Here is a 22,500-nt window from a genome sequence, read left to right as displayed (position 1 = left end):
CAAAGGTCTTTAAAACACGGAGAGTAGATGACATAATATAATATATATATATATATATTATATTATATATATATATATATATTATATTATATCATGTATATATACGATAATAGGATATATACTGTATATGGAAGACACACAGTGTGTGAATGATATCTAGTGTGTCTTCGTGTGTCTCTCTGTGTGTGTGTCTGGGTGTTTCTCTCTGGGTGTGTGTGTGTCTGTGTGTGTGTCTCTGGGTGTGTGTGTGTCTCCAGCTGTGTTTTCATACGACCTGTATTGATCCATATCTCTGAAGGAGTCGGTATCATCTGAATGGAGCTTCACATTATTCTGTTCACTGCCATAAAGGGCATTAGAGCCTCCAGAGCAGCAGATCAGCTTTCAGTCGATACACACACACACACACACACACACACACACACACACACACACACACACACACACTCTGCTCAGTGTCTCTTTAAAGGGTCATTTCAGCTAAAAGATAAAACCAGTTGAATGTGTCCAGGCACATATTTGAGGTTTCTGACACTGAAACATCAGAAATATGTTTTTAAAGGCAGTAAAATTAAACATGAGTTAAGAACAGACGACGTAAATAAACCTTAAATCATTTATTAAAACCCTATCTTGTGTGTTTGGGTTATAAATGTATTTATCCCGTTAATAAAATGAAGTGAAATGTTTAATAAAGGAAGAAACAAGACAAACCAGAAGTTTTCTTTTGATAAATAAAATAAAAGCCAGCTTTTCATTTGTCTGTTGAAAGACCTTGATTCATTTTGAAGGTGAAATCTATGAAGTTTTTACACCTTTTAAACTCTTAAATTATGAAAATGATAAATTAAAAACCCCTTTAGGTTTTATAGCTCATTAATTAATCTTTTCATTTTGACCCTAAGTGGATTGAAGTGGGATTTTTACACCTTCAAAATGAAAAAAGAAAGTTGATCACAATCCATTAATTATCTCTTTAACGTCCCGTAGTCCCATCTTCACTGTGTCGTGTGATAACTGATCAGTAATGAGACGTGAGAGTTTCCTGGAGACGAAGAACGATCCCGAGTGAAACGCGTGTTTCACAGAAACGGTTTGTGTCTCATTGAGGTGGAGATCGATGCCCGGTGCTTTCCCAGCATGCCGTGCTGCGGCGCTGGAACCAGGAGGCGGGAGGTTATCCCCTGGTTAATGTGACATGTCTGTCTGCGACCTTGCCGCTTGTTAACTGCTCGGATTATTATTGTGATAATGTGGCAATTAAAAAGGAAGCGCTCCATCAGAACGGGGGGGGGGGGGGCTTATGGTCCGAGAGATGGATGTGCACAGATTACACGACACTGGGAAATGCATTAAGGCGGCAATCCATTCAGACCCCCCCCCCCCCAGGCTGCGGGTTATTACTGCCCATCCTCATTGATATCTGTTCCCAATCAATACTCCTCTGCTGCAGTAAAAACCCTCGTAAATCAGAGAGAGAGCGGCGAGCGGGCGAGCGAGAGCCGTGACGTGCAGCAGGAAAATCAAAAGACGAGTCCTAATGAGACGCCACGAGACACAGGAAGTGTCCAGTGTCTTCATCAGGAGGCCGGCACTGAATGATGACCTCATCACCACGAGACCTCACACGCTGAGAGGGGAACACGTGGGTTCATGTCACGTTGCATTCAGGCACCGGTCGACTTTCAACCGCTGCGACAATGAACCGTCAATAATATATCAATAACATCTGTTTATTATTCATGACACGTTAAGTCTCTGTCTCCTGCTGCGTTATTAAACTGTATTTAGTTACAGGACACGTTGCTGTAATCAGATTACTCTGATTAAATCCTAAAGTTAGTTGGTTACAAATAAACACTTGACCTGAAGAGTAATTTTTATTTTTTTTTATGTTTATGTGCTGATTGTTTTCTTCCAACTGTTTGAAAACTCTTTCCTGAAGCGTTTGATATAAAACTTCCCTGAAGTAGATCTGACGTCACCTGTCACTCACCTGTCACTCACCGGCTGCGTCTCTGTTCCTGTTCTAGATTCTTCCTGAAGTTCTTCCTCAAGTGCAACCAGAACTGTTTGAAGAACGCAGGAAACCCTCGAGACATGAGGAGATTTCAGGTGCGACCCACACAGACACACACACACAGACACACACACACAGACACACAAACACACAGACACAGACACACACACAGACACACACACACAGACACACTCTCATGTAAAGCACCTGTCCATGACCCTGACGTGTTTGTGTGCAGGTGGTGGTCTCCACCACGATCAACGTGGACGGTCACGTGTTGGCCGTGTCAGACAACATGTTCGTCCACAACAACTCCAAACATGGCCGCCGCGCCCGCCGCCTGGACCCGTCTGAAGGTAAGACACCGTGATTCAGACCCAACGTCCAACACTGTCTCCTACATCTCCCACAATGCAACTGTTTTTCGGTGGAACGACCCTTTAAGAACCTTGTGACTCAGTTACATGTTGAATATCTCAATTTATCTTATTAAACGTATTAAACAGAAGAAAGACAGAGAAAGGTGTCCTCTACAGACGGAGACAGACGTCCTCCTTCCTCCCGCTGCCTGGACGGGGTCTTATCAAGTCATCCAACTCAATCACAGTCAAACTGTTTGAACGCCCCAGACCCTCTGTCCTCCTCCTCCCTCTCTCTCTCTCCTCCTCCCTCTGTCCTCCTCCTCCCTCTCTCTCTCTCCTCCTCCCTCTGTCCTCCTCCTCCCTCTCTCTCTCTCCTCCTCCCTCTGTCCTCCTTCTCTCTCTCTCTCTCTCTCTCTCTCTCTCTCTCTCTCTCTCTCTCTCCCTCTGTCCTCCTCCTCCTCTTCTCTCCTCCTCTCCCTCCCTAACTTGTTTGAAAGTTCCCGGCTCCTCCAGGAGCTGCTGATGTAGCGGTCTCGTTTGGTTTAACCTACTTGCAGAAGCAGACGGGTGGTGTTTATCCCAGCGTCAGCTGACCTCCTGTCCTGTGGCAGACCCCACCTGTGTGGTGGGTCCAAGGGGATGAAACAAGCGCTGCTTGGCCCTGATCTGTCACTCACTTGTTCTCACCTGAGGAGGCTCTTTGGGAGGAGCTCTGAAACATTCATGTGAGGAGGCGTCTGTGCTCCTGGCCCGTGCAGAACCGTGGGTGTCCTGCAGGGGCCAGGAGGCTGGTTGTGCAGCAGACGGCCCCGGGCCCCGCTCCTCAGAAGGAGGCCCCGGGCCCTGCTCCTTGCTCCTCGGAGGAGGCCCGGGGCCCGCTCCTCCTTTCATCTCCTGCAGGCTGGGATGTTTTCAGAGGCGATAAAAAGCCCGAACATCTGCTCCCGCCTTTGTGACAGACCCTGAACCCCCCCCCCCCCCCCCATCTGCCAGATACAACTTCCCACCGCCTGCTCCTCGTCTTTGTGCTCTATTCATGTGATGCACCGTCACCCCCCCCCCCCCCCGGACTGTTTGTTTGCTGCTGCGACAAAAGGAGAAAATTAATAGTGAGATGAGAATCGCCTCCTCGGAGCGGGAGCAGCTCCTTTCATCGAGACTCTGAGCGACTTTCACAAACTGCATCTGAAGAAAAGTTCAACCTCCACTTTACATATCCCTTTAGATACAACACACACACACACACACACACACACACACACACACTCTGGAGCTCAGTGAAAAGCCTTTAAATGGCCAAAGGGAGACTAGGATTCATCACAGTGTGTGTCTGCTCACACATCCCTCTCTGCTGTGGTCCAGTAGAAGCTCCTCACTTTGCTCACAGTGACACATTATGAGCTGAGCAGTGAGTTCAGCTCTCAGAGTCAACAAAAGGAAACTCGGAGCTCTGACTGGAATCAAATCGTCTCTACGATAAAACAAGTCCCTCTCCGGGAAAAGGTTGTAAACCCGCGGAGCCGCGCCTCCTCTGAGACCTCCTCTGAGACCTCCTCTGAGACCTCCTGCTCGTCCTCTCTGTCTCACAGTCTAGTCGTCTCGGAGACGCTGTTTATGTGGAGCCCTCATTGATCTCAGGAAAAACCAATCGTTGAGTGTGAGTGGAGGAGGAACCTGCTGCTGGAGCGAGAGACAGATCTGTGAGGATCTGACAACAGGTCGGCTCAGGGACCAGCTGCTGTTGGTGAAAGATGCTCGGTCCCTGTTTGTCTTCAGGGAAACAAGGTCTCACGTTTCCTCATCAGAAGCGTCCCGTCTTCAGCTTCTTAATAAAAAGGTTTCATTCAGTCAACACGAATAAAAATACAATGTTAAAACCTAAACTAGTGTTTATGTTAAATTTAAACCTTTGACCAGAACATTTAAAATCTGAACTGAACAAACAGAAAGTTTTCAAAGCGTTTAAACAAAGCGTTGATTCATCTCAGTGAATCTAAACTGTTAACGAGCCTCAATCAAACAATCTGATACTTTAACTTTTAACTGTCGTGACGTTAATAAACTTCTAAACTTCAGTTCATGACAAACTGACTCTGAGCCAAACCAACAACAAACCTTTTATTGAGTTGTGTGTTCAACAAAGTGTATGACTCTGACCGTGATCATCACAAATATATAATATATCATATAAAATGCATAAGTCCCAGCTCATGGTGCCTTCATGTGCTGTGTTTCCGAAGCAGCCACGCCCTGCATCAAAGCCATCAGTCCGAGCGAGGGCTGGACGACAGGCGGAGCCACCGTCATCCTCATCGGGGACAACTTCTTCGACGGCCTGCAGGTCGTGTTCGGCACCATGTTGGTCTGGAGCGAGGTGAGCCTGACCCTGACCCTGACCCTGACCCTGACCCTGAGCCTGACCCTGACCCTGACCCTGACCCTGACCCTGACCCTGACCCTGACCCTGACCCTGACCCTCCACTCAGGACAGGTCTGCACATACTAACATGGTTTCTCACTGTTCCTTTAACTTGAAGATCTCCCTTTGTCATATTGGTCCTAATGAACCCAGTTCCAGCTCAGTCAGCTACATTTAAAATGCTGCTGCAGAATGAATACAGTATTTTAAACATATAAGTTTAAACCTCCTACAAATAACAGAGATAATAGAGCAGAGATATTAACATGAGTTATCTTTAAATAACTTAGGATCATAAGTGACTCAAACAACGACTCAGTTATTAACTATATTAACTGAGGAATTAAGTGTAGTTTGGAGAGAGCACTGAGGTTATGACCTTGATATTTAACTGTTGAAACAAAAACACTTTAAACTCCCTTAATGACGACTGATCAGATCAAATCAATTATCAATAAGTTATCAGAGCTTCTGGCTGAGCTCAGCTGATCCAGAATCTGCAGCACACAGTGTTCTCCTTTATCTACACACACATTCATCACCACAGTCAGACACACACACACACACACACACACCTGTATCTGTAGCTCTTGTGCATGTCCCCAAAACTCTGTAGATTGAGAGCGAGTGGAGCTGCAGGAGGAGCTGCAGCATGAAATATTGAAGCAGGTCCAGAAGCGCAGAACACCTGGCGGGGGAAGGAGGGGAGGAGGGAGGAGGGAAGGATGGAGGAGGGGAGGAGGGAGGAGGGAAGGAGAAACCTCCGCTCACTTCACATCACTCGCTCCTCACTTTGATCAGCGTGGTGGAGAGCAGACGGACTCGAGCCCAGAACCCTCTGAGCACCCTGACCCAGATCCACACAGGGAAAGTGAGAGAAGAGAGTCGAGCCCTGAATAATGGATCGGATACTTTTAACAGATACAACATCAGCACACGAAGCATTAAAAACATGAGGTGACAGTTTAATAAAAGGAGTCATCTGTCTCACGTCTCTTTTTGAACGACTGGAATATAGAATCAGCTGCTCTCATGAAGCCGTTGAGTTAAACGAGCAGCTTCCAGGTTCCAGAACAAACGGCTGCTCATCCGCGACCGGTTGTTTCAGTGCCACCAGGGAGTTCTGTTATCTGAAGCTGCTTCTCCTCCTTCACTCAGATCTGATCTATTTGTTTTTTGTTTCATGATCCAGCTGATAACCCTCACGCCATCCGGGTCCAGACCCCCCCTCGCCACATCCCAGGGGTCGTGGAGGTCACGCTCTCCTACAAGTCCAAACAGTTCTGCAAAGGAGCGCCGGGACGCTTCGTCTACACCGGTGAGTCCCAAAGACAACACGTCCATTCAACAACCATTCGTCTGGGGGAATCTACTGCGTTGATAGGAACCTGCTTCATTCTGTCTCTACTTCCTGTGACTGGTCCAAGAGTCACTCTGCAAACCGACAGAACCAGGTCCGGTTTGATCCAGACCCAGAACCCCTCTGCTCTGAGGAACCTTTCACACATGATGTTTAGGTGCAGACTCGGGTCTCAGACCCTGATTCTGCAGCATTTCATTGAGAAGAACCGTCTCCTCGTCCCTCGCTTGTCTCTGCAGCTCCGGGGCTTCACCTTGACTTCGGCCTGACGTCTGTGGCTCATCTGGTTTGAACTGGTTCAGTGAGACTGAGGACGAGCTTTAAGGAAAGTCTAGATCTTTATCCAGGTGGAGTTTTGTTCTTCACTGTGAGCGTGGACGTCTTCCTCCTCAGTCGTCCTTCAGACTCTGCCTCAGTCGTCTTATCTGTCTCTGAAATCCCGGCGTCTACTGTCCCCGATTATTCCGTCAGAATATCCAGATGTCATTCAAAGTAGCAGAAAGGTCAGGTTCCAGGCTGTTTAGTGCGATAAGTAAATGTCATTGAAAGAGGTGAGCGTGTTCAGGCTTTCTGTTTAACACCAGTTCATCACCGCTCCTTCCTCACGCTCTCGTCTTTGTCAGAGACGCCAGCTCCTCCGGCGGCGGGACCGGGGCGGTCACAATGGACGGTCCGGCCGCCGCCGCCTCCTTTTGCAATGCTAATCTGAGTGATCCGTCCACAGATAGGACCAGAGCGGAGAGCTCGGCTTTATGTGGAGCTGTGTTGTTATCTCCATTAGAGACACCGTGTTTTCATCAGCCTCACGTCACAGCTGAGGAATCATATCATCGGGTTAGAAAAGAAACAGGAAAATACAAAGTGTAACAAACAGAAGGTTCATAAAGATTCATTAAGATCCTGGAAACGATGGTTCTGAGGACGAAAATGTATCAAAACAGAAAAATCCAGCTTCCCCATCATTTTATTATTTCTATGACTGTGGTGTCATGATATAAAAGAATCATCACATAACTCTGATACTGTAAATAAATAGAGTTCTGTAATGTTGGTGGTGAAACGAAGGGGAATTATTCAATTAAATAATAATTAACTATTTCATTTTTCTATATATTTTGTTTATTTCCCCTTGTTGTTCCAATTTTATTCAAAGTAACATTTTCATAGTAAATATTGAAAATAAGGAAAGAAGTATTTGAAATATATATTATTGTATATATAATTATTATTTGAAGGACCAGAAAACTCAATCAAATGCAAAATATGAAGTAAATATGATTGTGATTAAAAGGTGAGTTTAAAATGAAAAAAAAACAGTTAAAAAGGATTTAAGGAGGATTACAAGTTGTGACACAGCAAGCTGGATTATACAATATATTAAAATATAAGAAGAATCTGCTCTAAATTCTGTTTTTCCTTTTTATTTTTTAGTCTTTTCTTTGAGTTTCAGTGATTCTGAGTCTGAGTCTCCTGGAACCTGGATTCTCCGGCTCTTTGAACACAAGCTGCTGGTAAATGACAGAATAATCAAACCTGGACCCTGATCCATATTAATTAATCAGATTAAAAACAGGATATGGATGTTCATGTAAATTAAACATTTATATAACATCTGGTTGAGTTCAGCATTTCAGACTGAAAACCAACAGTTGAAAATAAAAAGGTGCCGTCTGCTCCTGTAAGTCCCAGAATCCTTCAGGAGGCACATTCACAGATCCAGTGAAAACATCTGACTTCAGTTTGATTGAAAGTGAAACGAAAAAGGCGCGTGTCCCTGAAGGCATCGTGAGGCTGAACCCCGACAGATGGCTGCATCGTAACTTCCTTCTTCTTCTCCTTCTCCTCCTCCTCCTCCTCCTCCTGCCTGGGAGGCGGCCATGTTGTGCACACACATGCCGCCGGTTGGTCTGATTTACATCCTTGCTTCAGGAGTGAGGATGCGTCAGAGTGCGTTCAGAGCGTGGAGCCAGCAGCGTGTTCATGAAAGTGAAATGAGCCGAGCTCCTCAACACCAAGCAGACGAGCGGTGGATCACTGAAGAGGAGAAGAGGAGAAGAGGAGAAGAGGAGGAGGTCATTTCCTTCAGGAATTCACCCTCGTTTAACAAGTGAAGAATGTTTCTACATGTTCTTTCCTCTGACGTCAGAACTTCATGTTTGTGCTTGAAGTTCTTCAGGAAGCTGTGTTGGTTCTGAAAAGCCTCCAGAGGTCTCAGGTTCCACTCGCCTGTAGAGACTCCACCAGGTTCCACAGACCCCTGAGGAAGTTGAGGGACCTTGAGGAGGTTTCAGGAGGTGTTCAGAAGCTCCCAGGGGGCGCTGAAGAGGTTCTTTAGAGGTTCTTAGGAGGGCGTCCCAGCCTGAGCTCCATGAGCCTCTTAAGAACTTGGTCATGATCCTTGGTTCTGGAGCCTTGAGCAGCTTCCAGAGGATTTTAACAATCCAGGTCGACTGACTCAAGATTTCCACATCACAGAAAATGTTGTTTTAAAAAAAACAGATTTAATAATCAAAACTCTACGTTTAATAAACTCTAATGTATTAACCAGCTGAGCCGTGACACAGTGTCTGTTTGAATCAGGGTCAGTACTGATACTGTGTATGTGGGGGAAGCCTGACAGCCAATCAGAGAGCAGGACTGTGTGGCGGTGGAGTCAGATCCGTGTGTTTCCCAGGATTCCCCTCTCTCCTCCTCCTGCAGCTTAAAGAGCTTCAGCCTCTGATCCCGAGGCTTCGCTCTGAGAAGCGGCCGAAGGCGAGACGTCCTGAGCGGAATGATAAGAGGCTGCGAGGGAACCGGAGCCGTCGGTTCCCTGAGACTCCAGCTCCCTGTTCACTCTGTTCTGACTCTGTCGTTTCCCTCTCTTCATTCATCCACGTCTCACTCGTTCACCGTGAAAACACGTCTCACTCGTTCACCATGGAAAACTTGGAGTTTTGTTTGTTGTAGTTTTTCTGTAGTTTCTCGTCGGTCGCTGTGACTGGTGGACGCTGCCGGCCTCAGAGCTCGTGATGCACAGATCAATGCTGCATGTGGGGGAGGGAGGGGAGGGAGGGAGGGAGGGGAGGGAGGGAGGGGAGGGAGGGGAGAGGAGGGAGGGAGGGATCGATGGATCCTGAGTTATTGCGGCGCTCAGCCACTGATTTTTAGAGAGCTGTGTTTTCCCAGGAAAGTCAATACCTCCAGGCTCCTCTCATTAATATCAACCCCATCCCTCCCCCGTCCTCCCCCAGCTGCACCTGGGGTGAGGAGGAGAGAGGGGTACTGACAAGGGAGAGGAGGAGAGAGGAGGAGAGAGGGATACTGAGGAGGAGAGAGGGATACTGAGGAGGAGAGAGGAGGGAGAGGGATACTGAGGAGGAGAGAGGAGGGAGAGGGGGAGAGAGGGATACTGAGGAGGGAGAGGAGGAGAGAGGGATACTGAGGAGGAGAGAGGAGGGAGAGGGGGAGAGAGGGATGGAGAGGGGGAGAGAGGGATACTGAGGAGGAGAGAGGAGGGAGAGCGGGATACTGAGGAGGGTGAGGAGGAGAGATGGATACTGAGGAGGGAGAGGAGGAGAGAGGGATACTGAGGAGGGAGAGGAGGAGAGAGGGATACTGAGGAGGAGAGAGGAAGGAGAGGGGGATACTGAGGAGGGAGAGGAGGAGAGAGGAGGGAGAGGGATACTGAGGAGGAGAGAGGAGGGAGAGGGGGATACTGAGGAGGGTGAGGAGGAGAGATGGATACTGAGGAGGGAGAGGAGGAGAGAGGGGTACTGACAAGGGAGAGGAGGAGAGAGGAGGAGAGAGGGATACTGAGGAGGAGAGAGGGATACTGAGGAGGAGAGAGGAGGAGAGATGGATACTGAGGAGGGAGAGGAGGAGAGAGGGATACTGAGGAGGGAGAGGAGGAGAGAGGGATACTGAGGAGGAGAGAGGAGGGAGAGAGGAGGAGAGAGGAGGAGAGAGAGGGAGAGAGGACACCTAGTGGCTGGAGACACCTTGAAGACATTTCTTCAAATTTGCTACAAACTTTTATTCTGAATTACAAATGAACCGATAAGATTTTGTTGGACAAAGGTCGAAGGTCAAGATCACGATGAGCTCATCGGACCAGACTGGACTGGATCAGACTGGACTGGATCAGACTGGACTGGTTCAGACTGGACTGGTTCAGACTGGACTGGATCAGAGCTCAGTTTCCTCTGAGCAGCTTCTATCAGCACCTCTGGAAATACAATGAAGCACTTTGTATGTTCTGTTCTTCAACACACCACACACACACACACACACACACACACACACACACACACACACACACACACACACAAACACACACACAGACATGGAAAGCATTAGCAGATTGTTCCATCAGGGTTTGCTAAAGGTCTTGTGGACGTGTAACTGAGAATCAAGAGTAAAACCTTGAATTTGAGCCTCTGTAAAGAAAAGGTCTCTCTCTCTCTCTCTCACTCTCTCTATGTCTCTCTCTAACTCTCTCTCTGTCTGTCTATCCCTGTCTCTCTCTAACTCTCTCACTCTCTCTCTCTCACTCTCTCTCTCTCTGTTCCTCTGCTTATCGTTGACACTCGGAGGATGTGAACTCCTCATTGTTCTTCTTGTCCAGACACAAAGTTAATGTTAAATCAACATTTAATCTTCTTATTACTTTACTAATTATTAACGTGACCTATATTTAAACCGAGGTGTGAAGTCCGAAGCTGTGCATGCTTCCTGTGAACGAGGAGGAACAATCCTTCAGGTGGTTCTGAGGTGATGAGCTCACATCTGTCTGACGCGCTAATCCACAGGACAGATGTTTTAAAGAAGTTACCTGTGATTGAAAACCTGCAGGGGGGGGGGGGGGGGTCGGAGCAAAACACTTGATCAATCAATGGAGTCACTAACACCCCCCCCCCCCCAACCCACTTTGCTCCCCTCTGCTGCAATCGATGCTCATAGAAATTTCATGATCTTTAAACTGTGATTGACAGGCAGCTCAGACCCTGTGTGTGCGTGTTGTGTGTCTGTGTGTGCATGCATGTGTGGGGTGGGGGGGAGATTACAATTTTTATCTGTAAATATAAACCAACCAAACTAACTAAAAAAAATATGCTAGTTCACTAAACGTGTGATACCACCTAAAAATAAAAATATAATATCTAAATGTTATATATCTATATTATATATAGATATATATAAAGAGACATGTTGGAAAAGAGTGTTAGAATTTTATGATCTATACTGCAGCCAGCCACCAGGGGGTGATCACCATGTCGTCCGTCAAATTTAATTTTCCTCTTTTCAGACGACTTACCGGGAACGAGGCGGGTCTGGGGGCGTGTCTGGGGGCGTGTCTCGCTCACGACATGATAACGAGACACGCCTCCGAACAGCGGCCTCGTCTCGTCATCTTTGATCTGGCCCCGGTCCCGTCTTTTAATAGAAGACAGAAGTGTGTCCTCTGTCGGGGGACGGAACACATTTCTGAAATCAAAGCGCTCAGCGGCGCCGCTCCACTTAGCGAGCCGGCACTCGTGGAACTAGCGTCAGGTAATTAGCTGTTTCTGTCGGGGCATTTTCGGCCGCCACTCCAGAAAATAATAACTTCTCAGGTGGGGGGGCCTATTTCTTGAAGCTAATTATTCCCTGATTACCACGGAGGATCTGGGCGGAGGTAGCGGCGTCTCTCCGTGGAGGAAGCAGACGGGGAGTGGGTGTTCCTCTGGGCGCCAGGAGGCGAGGAACTCATCTGGGTTAAAATCGAGTGGGGGAGACCTGCCCCCCCCCCCCAGATGAATGAAGAGGAGGAGGATGGGAGGGGGAGGGGGGTATAATAACTTAAGTTACCTTCGTTTTTCGTATATTTTATTCGCGTACTGAATAAATCTGTTAATTCCAAGTCAAGTTGAAAGAATCAGTGAAGTGACTGTAAGTTAAGTTAAATGATGTGACGGCTCGATCGCCCCCTGGTGGCTGCAATATAGGTCATTAACTCCTCCTCCTCCATGTTAGCAGATGGGAGATTGATGATATAAAAACGGGCTGAGACGTCATGATTGACAGCTGAGACTGACTCCTGATGGGTCGGGCATCAATCTCCATGAAAAGAGATATTTTATCTTCTTCAGTCTTTATCACCATCAGTGATCGTCTAGCAACAGTTCATGGTTTCAACACAGGGACGTTCTCAGCTTCTGTTTCACTAACGTGACCTTCACGCTTTTATTTAACGTCTTTGTGGAAAATATGAACCTGTAAATTCTCCTTTGGCTGCAAACTGACACAAAAAGCAGCATCACACACAGAAGTCAAAGAAAATATAAAAACTCCAGATTAGTTATTACAAGAGGAAATACAGGTTTGAATCTGTTGTGATGAGGAGCCGAGCGTCTGTCGTTGTGTGTCTGTCGTTGTGTGTCTGTCGTTGAGTGGATCTCGATGACTGACGGGTGAATTGACAGTCAGAGGATAAAGCAGCAGATCAATACTCCGGTGAGAGGACTGGTCCCGGGTGTTGAGGCTGCTTGTCAACAGCCTCGCCCGCCGGACGCCAGTCGGCCACTTGACAAGCAAAACAAATCAGCCTGTCCACTTAAGGCTCAGCATGTCGTGCATGTGTCAGAACCCCCCCCCTGAAGGAAGTGAGGAATCATCAGCAGCCGCCGTCCACGGGCAGCAAGGCCAAGCGCCGCCATGACCTGCATCAATCATACAGCCGGGGGAGCTGGGAGATTGCGGCGCCTGCTGCAGCGGCTGGAGGAGCGTCCTGAACGTGTCGGGGGAGTCTCCACTCAGCGCCGGCTTTCATATGAACATGGAGTCTATTTGAAATGATAAGTGTAATACAGCAGCAAGCCGCGCAGGGCTGCAGCAGATCAGGTCTATCTGCGGCAGGCGGCGCCGCTCATCGGGGACATGACTGCGCCTTCAACAAGGCCATCAGCCAGGACCCCCCCCCCCCCAGTGCACGTCTCATCTCCGGCTGGTAAATATGTACAAACCAGCGGCATAGAAAAACAGATTCCCACTCAGAGACGAGCGAGAGGCCGACGCGCCGAGCAGCGCAGATAAATAAATGTAAACAGTTGTGGGGGGGGGGGGAAACGCTCTCTGAAGCACGAAGGCCTGTTGCATTGTGGGAGCTGCTCTGAGTGGAGTAATGAGCCTGTAGAGATGGGGCAGTAATTCACCCTCCTCCCTCCACTGCTCCCAGTCCAATACCAGTTAGCACACAGTGGGAGGACGACCTGAACCTGGTGAGACAGGACGGGGAGACAGGAGAGACAGAGAGGAGAGACAGAGAGGAGAGAGACAGGAGAGACAGAGGAGAGACAGACAGAGGAGAGACAGACAGAGGAGAGACAGAGAGGAGAGAGAGACAGAGAGGAGAGACAGAGGAGAGACAGAGGAGAGACAGACAGAGGAGAGACAGACAGAGGAGAGACAGAGAGGAGAGAGACAGGAGAGACAGAGGAGAGACAGACAAGAGAGACAGACAGAGGAGAGACAGAGAGGAGAGACAGACAGAAGAGAGAGACAGGAGAGACAGAGAGGGGAGACAGAGGAGAGACAGAGAGGAGAGAGACAGGAGAGACAGGAGAGAGACAGAGAGGAGAGACAGAGAGGAGAGACAGAGAGGAGAGACAGAGGAGAGACAGAGGAGAGAGACAGGAGAGACAGACAGGAGAGACAGACAGGAGAGACAGACAGAGGAGAGACAGAGAGGAGAGAGACAGACAGAAGAGAGACAGAGAGGAGAGACAGAGGAGAGAGAGACAGGAGAGACAGACAGAGGAGAGAGACAGACAGGAGAGACAGACAGAGGAGAGACAGACAGGAGAGACAGACAGAGGAGAGACAGATGAGAGACAGAGGAGAGAGACAGAGGAGAGACAGACAGGAGAGACAGAGAGGAGAGACAGAGGAGAGACAGACAGGAGAGACAGAGAGGAGAGAGACAGACAGGAGAGACAGACAGAAGAGAGACAGACAGAGGAGAGACAGAGGAGAGACAGAGAGGAGAGAGACAGAGGAGAGACAGAGGAGAGAGACAGGAGAGACAGACAGGAGAGACAGACAGAGGAGAGACAGACAGGAGAGACAGACAGAGGAGAGACAGATGAGAGACAGAGGAGAGAGACAGAGGAGAGACAGACAGGAGAGACAGAGAGGAGAGACAGAGGAGAGACAGACAGGAGAGACAGAGAGGAGAGAGACAGACAGGAGAGACAGACAGAAGAGAGACAGACAGAGGAGAGACAGAGGAGAGACAGAGAGGAGAGAGACAGAGGAGAGACAGAGGAGAGAGACAGGAGAGACAGACAGGAGAGACAGACAGGAGAGACAGACAGAGGAGAGACAGAGAGGAGAGAGACAGACAGAAGAGAGACAGAGAGGAGAGACAGAGGAGAGACAGAGAGGAGAGACAGACAGGAGAGACAGACAGAGGAGAGAGACAGGAGAGACAGACAGGAGAGACAGAGGAGAGACAGAAGAGAGACAGAGAGGAGAGACAGACAGGAGAGACAGACAGAGGAGACAGACAGAAGAGAGACAGAGAGGAGAGACAGACAGAAGAGAGACAGAGAGGAGAGACAGACAGAGGAGAGAGACAGGAGAGACAGAGAGGGGAGACAGAGGAGAGACAGAGGAGAGACAGAGAGGAGAGACAGACAGAGGAGAGAGACAGAGAGGGGAGACAGAGGAGAGACAGACAGGAGAGATAGACAGAGGAGAGAGACAGGAGAGACAGACAGAAGAGAGACAGACAGAGGAGAGACAGATGAGAGACAGAGGAGAGACAGACAGGAGAGACAGACAGGAGAGACAGAGGAGAGACAGACAAGAGAGACAGACAGGAGAGACAGACAGGAGAGACAGACAGGAGAGACAGAGGAGAGACAGAGAGGAGAGACAGACAGGAGAGACAGAGGAGAGACAGAGAGGAGAGAGACAGGAGAGACAGAGGAGAGACAGACAGGAGAGACAGACAGGAGAGACAGACAGGAGAGACAGACAGGAGAGACAGAGGAGAGACAGAGAGGAGAGACAGACAGGAGAGACAGAGGAGAGACAGAGAGGAGAGACAGACAGAGGAGAGACAGACAGAGGAGAGACAGAGAGGAGAGACAGACAGAGGAGAGACAGACAGAGGAGAGACAGACAGAGGAGAGACAGGAATCCCGTGGTTCTGGATCTCTGGCAGCTTCGGGTTCTCGTTGTTTTTAAATAATAATTCTGTAAATTTGAGTCGTCTCGTTCAGGAGAATCTTTCCTGGTTGTTGAAACACTCTCAGTGTTTTTGTTGACTTTAGAAACAGAGGAAGAGGAAGAGGAAGAGGAAGAGGAAGTGATGTGTGAGAGATAATGTCAGATTCTGTTCTGTTTATAGTTTTATTTCCTTTTTCCTGATTTGAATTTGTTTAATTTCAAAGAAATATATTATTTTATGAATGTGAAATCTAATATATTAATAATATGTAATATTGATTGATGAGGATTTTGCGTTGAATGAAACTGCAGTCCTGTCTTGTTTCTGCGGCGGCAGGAAGTGAATATCCAGAGTCTCCTCTCATGCTGCAAATCTGTCGTCAAGAAACTAGTTTAACGTCTAACCCCCCCCCCCCCCCCCCAGTCACTTAGCAGCCTAATAACAGAGCGCTCCAATCAGCAGGACGCCGACCAACCGTTTGATCACCTTCACAGCGAGGAGAGGGAGAGAGAACCAACCACAGAGAGCGATAAATACTTGATTAAATATATAAAGGAACGCCCTCCTCCTCCCCCCGCGCCTCCTCCTCTCACCTCTGAATTGTCTTCCTCTCCTCCTCTTCACATTTATAAAAACCATCAGACAGCAGCAGAGGCCTCTTCACAGAGACAAAAAGAAAGAGAGAAAAATCAATACAAATTACGATGGAGAAAGTGGCACTGATGCCTGGAATTGCAGCATATGTTTACACTAAATCAGGCAATCTGTCTTCATATGGGCGCTGTAATGCGGGGGGGGGGTCAGGGTTCGCGCTGCCAGCCGCCGCTCTCCAATTACTCGGCTCTTTGCAGGGAGGCAGCCGGTATCGATTGGCTGGGAGGAGCGCGGGGCCTGCAGGCAGCCAATGGGCTGCTGGGGTCAGAGTGCAGCCAGATTTTAATAAGAGGAAGTAATGGGCCTAATTTCTGCCGGGGGGGGGGGAGGGGGCGCTGTCAGCGGCCGGTCCAGAGGTTCATTAAAAGCCTCCGTCCTTGTTTCTGTAAATGTATTATTTCTTTCTCCTCCTGCGGAGATGGAGACGAGGACGTCACTGATCCTCCGAGGAATCTTTCAAACCAGTCTTTATGCTGAGGGTTGCAGGTTGAAATCCCTGTGGTTCTCTGTCAGGACGGTTTCTGATACAATCACTGAGTCACATCTGCAGCTATGTTGACGACAGCCACAGAAAGGTTCTGGTTCATCCACACTGAGGTCGAGAGGAGACTCAGGACTCGTTCACACCTGGTTTGGTTCAGAGCTTCAGTTCAGTCTGAACCTGAACAGGTGTGAACGGTTCCTCAGACCAGAAGAGGAGTTCTGGGTCTGGATCAGACTGAACCAGGTTCTGTTGGTTTGCAGTGAAAACACTTTGTTGGACAGTTTGGACTTTTGGACCAATCACAGGAAGTAGAGACAGATGTAAACAGAAGAAGAAGAAGAAGAAGAAGAAGAAGAAGAAGCTGCAGTCTTCACCTCCGACGATAAAATGTTGAACCATGAGGACGTTCACTTGGTGCATTTGAACTAGTGTGGAGTGATGTAGTACTGTAGTACTGTAGTACTGTAGTACTGTAGTACTGTAGTACTGTTGAGTACTTGCCTGAAGGTGCTGATGCTGCTAGTGATACTATCATGACAAAACTCTCTCTCTCTCTCTCTCTCTCTCTCTCTCTCTCTCTCTCTCTCTCTCTCTCTCTCTCTGAGTGTAAATGGGTTGTTATTCAATCCCAGTACTCCCCCCAGTGCCTCTCAGGTGTGTTGAGGTTGGGATGTATGTAGGCAGCGTGGAGAGAGGATCTCGTCCTCGACACATTATCTCCATTCACCCTCTGCTGCTCTGCATCCCTCTGGAAAGTCTCTCTGGGATCCGACAATGAAATCCCTCTGGCGGGCGGAGGTAATAGATTCCAGGCTGCTCGTGGCTTCTCTCAGGGAGGAGGGAATCCAACATGGCAGCCCCCCCGGTGAGGGCCACGTCTCTCAGCGCTCTGTCACCCTTCAGACATCATCCCCACCCCGGTGTCAGCCTGAAAGCCTTTTCTCCTCCGCCTTCCGCCGCCTGAAAACCAGCTCCGACAAATTTGATTTAGCAGCTCGCGGTCGCCCATTCCCGGGGAAAGAAAACAAATATTGTTATAATGGTAATAACATCTATTTGGAGCCGGGCGACAAACGGCGGCGGGGCCCTTTGAAGGAGACCCCTCCGCACTGCCGGATAGCTGCCTTATTCTTATTCATGAAAGCCGCGGTTATGCATATTAGCGCAAACTAGCTATTCTACTTACCGGCATTTGGTGTGTCAATCATCCTTAAAGAATACAAGAGCCAACGGTCACAAAAGCGGAGTGGAAAAGATCGGCTGACAAATTGTCCCCAAAGTCAAATTTGACAGCCTTTTATGATTAATGGGCTTGATTATGGAGAAGTGTCTCCCTGAACTCATTTCCGGGTGTTTCTCCTGCGCCACTCACTGTGTACGGAGGAGGAGGAGGAGGAGGAGGAGGAGGAGGAGGAGGAGGAGGAGGAGGAGGAGGAGGTGGAGGAGGAGAGGAGGAGGAGGAGGAGGAGGTGGAGGATTGTTTGTGGAGGTGAATGAGCGGAGGATACAGAAAGGAAAAGGGCCGGATGGAGGGAGGTTGGATTGAATTAGTGGTGAAGAGGCAAAGTGAGGAGGACAGGTGGAGTGTGAGGTCTCACATTTAATAAACAGCAGGGCGATAAGAGAGAGAGAGGGGGGAGAGAGAGAGAGAGAGAGAGAGAGGGGGAGAGGGGGAGAGAGAGAGAGGGGAGAGAGAGAGAGAGGGGGGAGAAAGAGAGAGAGAGGGGGAGAGAGAGAGGGAGAGAGAGGGAGTGAGAGAGGGAGAGAGAGTGAGAGAAGGGGAGAGAGAGAGGGAGAGAGAGGGAGTGAGAGAGGGAGAGAGAGTGAGAGTGAGAGAGAGAGCGAGGGAGTGAGAGAGAGAGAGGGGAAGAGAAGCTGAGAACCAGCAGCTGATGTTTCTTCATCACATCTCAAAACAGAGAAATCGTCCAAACCTTCTCATGCGCTGCAACTTTATTTATGTTTAATATGTGTGTTCATTTGTCGACATTATTCTAGTTGTGTGTTTGTCCTGCAGCAGCTTCAACACGTCGACGGACTCACGTTGAGTTAATAAACTCTGAGAGAAAGACGACATGTTGTCAAAATATCAAATTACAGACCAGAGTGAAAAAAGTTAAAAAAGTTAATATTGATCATTAATGTTTACAAATCTGTGTATCCACAGATAATAAGACATTTAGCTTCGGTTCCTGACAACAACTGTGAAGTGTGTGTCTATGGTTCAGTGTGTGTGTGTGTGTGTGTGTGTGTGTGTTGACTCTGGTCCATCTCTGTCGTCCTAACCGCTGTCTCTCTCTCTCTCTCCCTGCTCGCCCCACAGCACTGAACGAGCCGACCATCGACTACGGTTTCCAGAGGTTACAGAAGGTCATCCCTCGCCACCCCGGCGACCCCGAGAGGTTACCAAAGGTCAGTGGAGATGAGTTGTTACCTCGCCGCTGCATGAAGGTCAAGAGGTCAGGGGTCAGATTAAAGGCTGCGAAGTTTGTGCGCTCTGGCAGATACGACCCAGAATGCACCTGTCAGCGTGAGCAGCTCTCGTGTTTAATCAGGTTTTACAGGCACATTAAGGCTGGTTTAGAGAGTAAGTGGCTGTTTGTCCCTCTGTGGCTGCCATAGACCACCTGCACCGACCCACTTTAAGGCTTCTCCTGGAGCTTAATGCAGCGCAGGACCAGCGCTGAGTCGCCTGATTGGATTTGTTGGTTCAGCTCGGCGCGCTCTTGGCATCGCCGGCGCTCCTCGCTGCCAGCGGGGCAGATTGTTCCCGATCCCTCAAACGGGGAACAGCTGTTTATGGAGCAAATCCTGCTGCTGCTGCTCTCGCTGCGTTTTGTTCCCTCCGCTGGCGAGGAGGACGCTCTGGACCGCGGCGAGGGAAGCCGTGATGCTGAGACCTGATGAACGATGAGTCAGGAGGAGGCGGGCGACGCAGGGTTGAATCTCAGACTCTGGAAAAGTTGCTCATCTTGAGTCCTCGACTTTTTAATACAGGATAAAAACCAATAATTGAACACTATTGATCATGTTTGGATCATAATGAATCATACGTGCTCATAAATATAAGAATCCACTGGAAGTGGAATGAAGATATTAAACATGAAGGTTTCCAGGTGTGTGAAGCTCTTCAGTTGTAGAAAGCGTGATATTAAACAGAGGCTGTTTGATATTCAACAGCTTCTCAAGCAAATAAATGTTTCTGTTAAATTCAAGTTCAAATCTGAAATCTGAACTCAAGTCGCTTCTGTGTTCGTCTGAATATCTTTAAGTTTGAAATGTAAAGAAAAACAAACGTGGATTATAAAGTCACTCTTTGTCTTTATATGAAGATGGAATGAGTTCACGGTTTAATCTGCAGCAGCTTTAACGTCAGTTTGTTTTTAATCTGCAGTGAAACAAAAGAAACAGAAAAACATTAAAAAAGTCCATTAACTCAAACAGCAGCTTTTTTAAATCAGTCAGTGAAGAAAAGTGTGTTTGATTTGAAGTTAATGGTTTTAAAAAAACACAGGAAAGCTCCTTTAAGATGAGTGTAGAATAACATCAGTAGTGAGATCTGCCTGTAGACTCACACACACACACACACACACACACACACAGCACGCGGCCGTCAGGTGCTCTGGTTAGTATGAAGAGATTATTTTGGCGGCTGCCGGCTGCGAGGCTAACTGAGGCAGATTCCTGGAGGCAGCGAGCGGCGGCGGCAGATCGGCCCTGACACTCGAAAGCAGCTGCCAAATTGAAACCATTTATCAAAATGTGACATCGGAGATCCAGTCACCAAAAAAGCAGTTTATTTGTAAATTGATACTAATAGTGAGCGTACATTGTCTGGCCTGTTTGATGCTCTGATCTGCAGAGTGGAGCGTCGCCCTCTTACATATTTATTTATTCAAAGGAAAACTCAATAAGATTTTCTGTCTTTGGACAAGAGAGGAATCAGAGCGAGCCGTGGGCCGGCTGCCGCGAGCTGACAGGACGCTGGGTCCACGGCGAAGATCACGTGACCGAGCAGTGACGGGTTCACTCAGCCTGTCACTTCCTTTTTGTTTTCACCTGCAGAGGACCTGGGGGGGGGGGGGGGGGGGGGCGAGAGAGAGAGAGAGAGAGCGAGAGAGAGAGAGAGCACTCAACGAACCTGAAACATGTGGAAACATCAGGAGAAGAAACTAAAGACAGATTTTATGAGAGAGGAAGGAAACTGGAAGAGACGTATCCTAGCTTAGCACAAAGACTGGAAGCAGGGGGAAACTGTTAGCCTAGCTTAGCACAAAGAGGATGAAACCTTCTGGGTGTTGATAGATTCTGTTATAATGTTTATAAATGGATCATAAAGTGTCAACAACAGCAGGAAGTCGTCCTCTCCAGGTCACGTCTCGGTGCTCTGAGCCGTGAGCCGGGTGGTAAATCGGTGTGGCGAGTTGCGTGTGCGTCTTTAGCTCTGATCACTGACCCCCATCCGGACTCGGGGGGGGCGTCCGAGCGTTCGGGGATTATTAATTCCAGCCCGCTTCATGAATGAGGAGATTTCTGCTCTCATTGAGAATAATGAGCAATATTCAATTCATGAGCTGAATTTCAATCCGTTTCCCTGAATGGAATTAACCCCACGCCATGTCCACATCATTAGAATACCTCTCCGCCTGATAATCGCTAATCTGGAGATCCGGCGGCGCGATGTCCTCCTCCCCCTCCTCCTCCTCCTCCTCCTCCTCCTCCTCCTCCTCCTCCTCCTCCTCCCCCTCCTCCTCCCCCTGCTCGTACCGGTCCATCCATATTTTATAGAGACCAGCGGGCGGCGGCTGTATCTGCAGCTCTGCTCGAGGTGATTTATCATAGTTAAGGCCGCTGTCTGAGGGCCTCTCCTCCAGGGTCACGCTGATCCCTGTTCGCCCCACACCTCCTCCTCCAGGAGCCGCCCCCCCGTAATTAAGCCCCTAGAACCCAATGGAAGAAAATAAGGGAAAAGAAGAGAGAAGAAGAATATGTCAAGAGACGCAAGGAGGGCACGAGGGCCACGAGGAGGGGACGAGGGCCACGAGGGGACGAGGGCCACGAGGAGGGGACGAGGGCCACGAGGAGGGGACGAGGGCCACGAGGACGAGGGGACTCGTGGCCCTCGTGGCCCTCGTCCTCGTGGCCCTCGTCCCCTCATCGTGGCCCTCGTCCCCTCGTGGCCCTCGTGGCCCTCGTCCCCTTGTCCCCTCCTCGTGGCCCTCGTCCCCTTCTTGTGGCCCTCGTCCCCTTCTTGTGGCCCTCGTCCCCTCCTCGTGGCCCTCGTCCCCTCCTCGTGGCCCTCGTCCCCTCCTCGTCCCCCCCTCGTGGCCCTCGTCCCCCCCTGTGGCCCTCGTCCCCTTGTCCCCTCCTCGTGGCCCTCGTCCCCCCCTCGTGGCCCTCGTCCCCCCCTCGTGGCCCTCGTCCCCCCCTGTGGCCCTCGTCCCCCCCTCGTGGCCCTCGTCCCCTCGTCCCCCCCTCGTCCCCTCGTCCCCCCCTCGTGGCCCTCGTGGCCCTCGTGGCCCTCGTCCCCTCCTCGTGGCCCTCGACCATGTTACAGTTTGAATCAGGAGTCGTTTTTACACCGATGAGACTCAAACTGATTCTGTTCTGATTCTGTTGATCTCGTTTATTTAAATTCCTGAAACCATGGGAGGCTCTAATGAAAAACTCAGGTGCATTGTGGGAAATGTTGACTGATCCAACCTTGATGCTGACCTGATCCGAGAGTTCGACTCGTTAAGTTAGAGACTTCAACGAGGTCAATTCAGAAATGTGTGTCCTTGTGTCCATGTTGTTTCTGGTAGTCCCCCCCCCCCCCAGTAGATGTGTGTAGTGACCCTTGAAATACGTCCACTGACGGAGACGTGTCGTCTCTCAGCCAATCGTTAACCTGATGCACTGAAAGCCCTGAGCATCAGACTATCCAATCAGCTGCGTCCATTTCTACTTCCCCCCCCCTTCATCTCTGACTCCATCCATCTCCTCACATCTGAAGGGACACACCCAGA

At 49.2% G+C, this 22,500-nt stretch overlaps 1 protein-coding gene across 1 annotated transcript in view; it reads left to right on the top strand.

The window, feature by feature from the left end:
* LOC133958602 (transcription factor COE3) overlaps positions 1 to 22,500 on the top strand; it is an 84,356-nt gene that overhangs the window by 51,084 nt on the left and 10,772 nt on the right. Inside the window, exons 7-12 of the mRNA XM_062393496.1 lie at positions 2,034 to 2,115; positions 2,259 to 2,376; positions 4,623 to 4,756; positions 5,121 to 5,129; positions 6,002 to 6,119; positions 18,816 to 18,904. Of these exons, the coding sequence (XP_062249480.1) occupies positions 2,034 to 2,115; positions 2,259 to 2,376; positions 4,623 to 4,756; positions 5,121 to 5,129; positions 6,002 to 6,119; positions 18,816 to 18,904 (550 nt within the window). The remainder of the gene's footprint in view (positions 1 to 2,033; positions 2,116 to 2,258; positions 2,377 to 4,622; positions 4,757 to 5,120; positions 5,130 to 6,001; positions 6,120 to 18,815; positions 18,905 to 22,500) is intronic.

Source organism: Platichthys flesus, chromosome 8, assembly GCF_949316205.1.
Source record: "Platichthys flesus chromosome 8, fPlaFle2.1, whole genome shotgun sequence".
Lineage (NCBI taxonomy): Eukaryota > Metazoa > Chordata > Actinopteri > Pleuronectiformes > Pleuronectidae > Platichthys > Platichthys flesus.
Note: the sequence above shows the minus strand (reverse complement) of the source record. Positions and strands in the feature narration are given on the sequence as shown.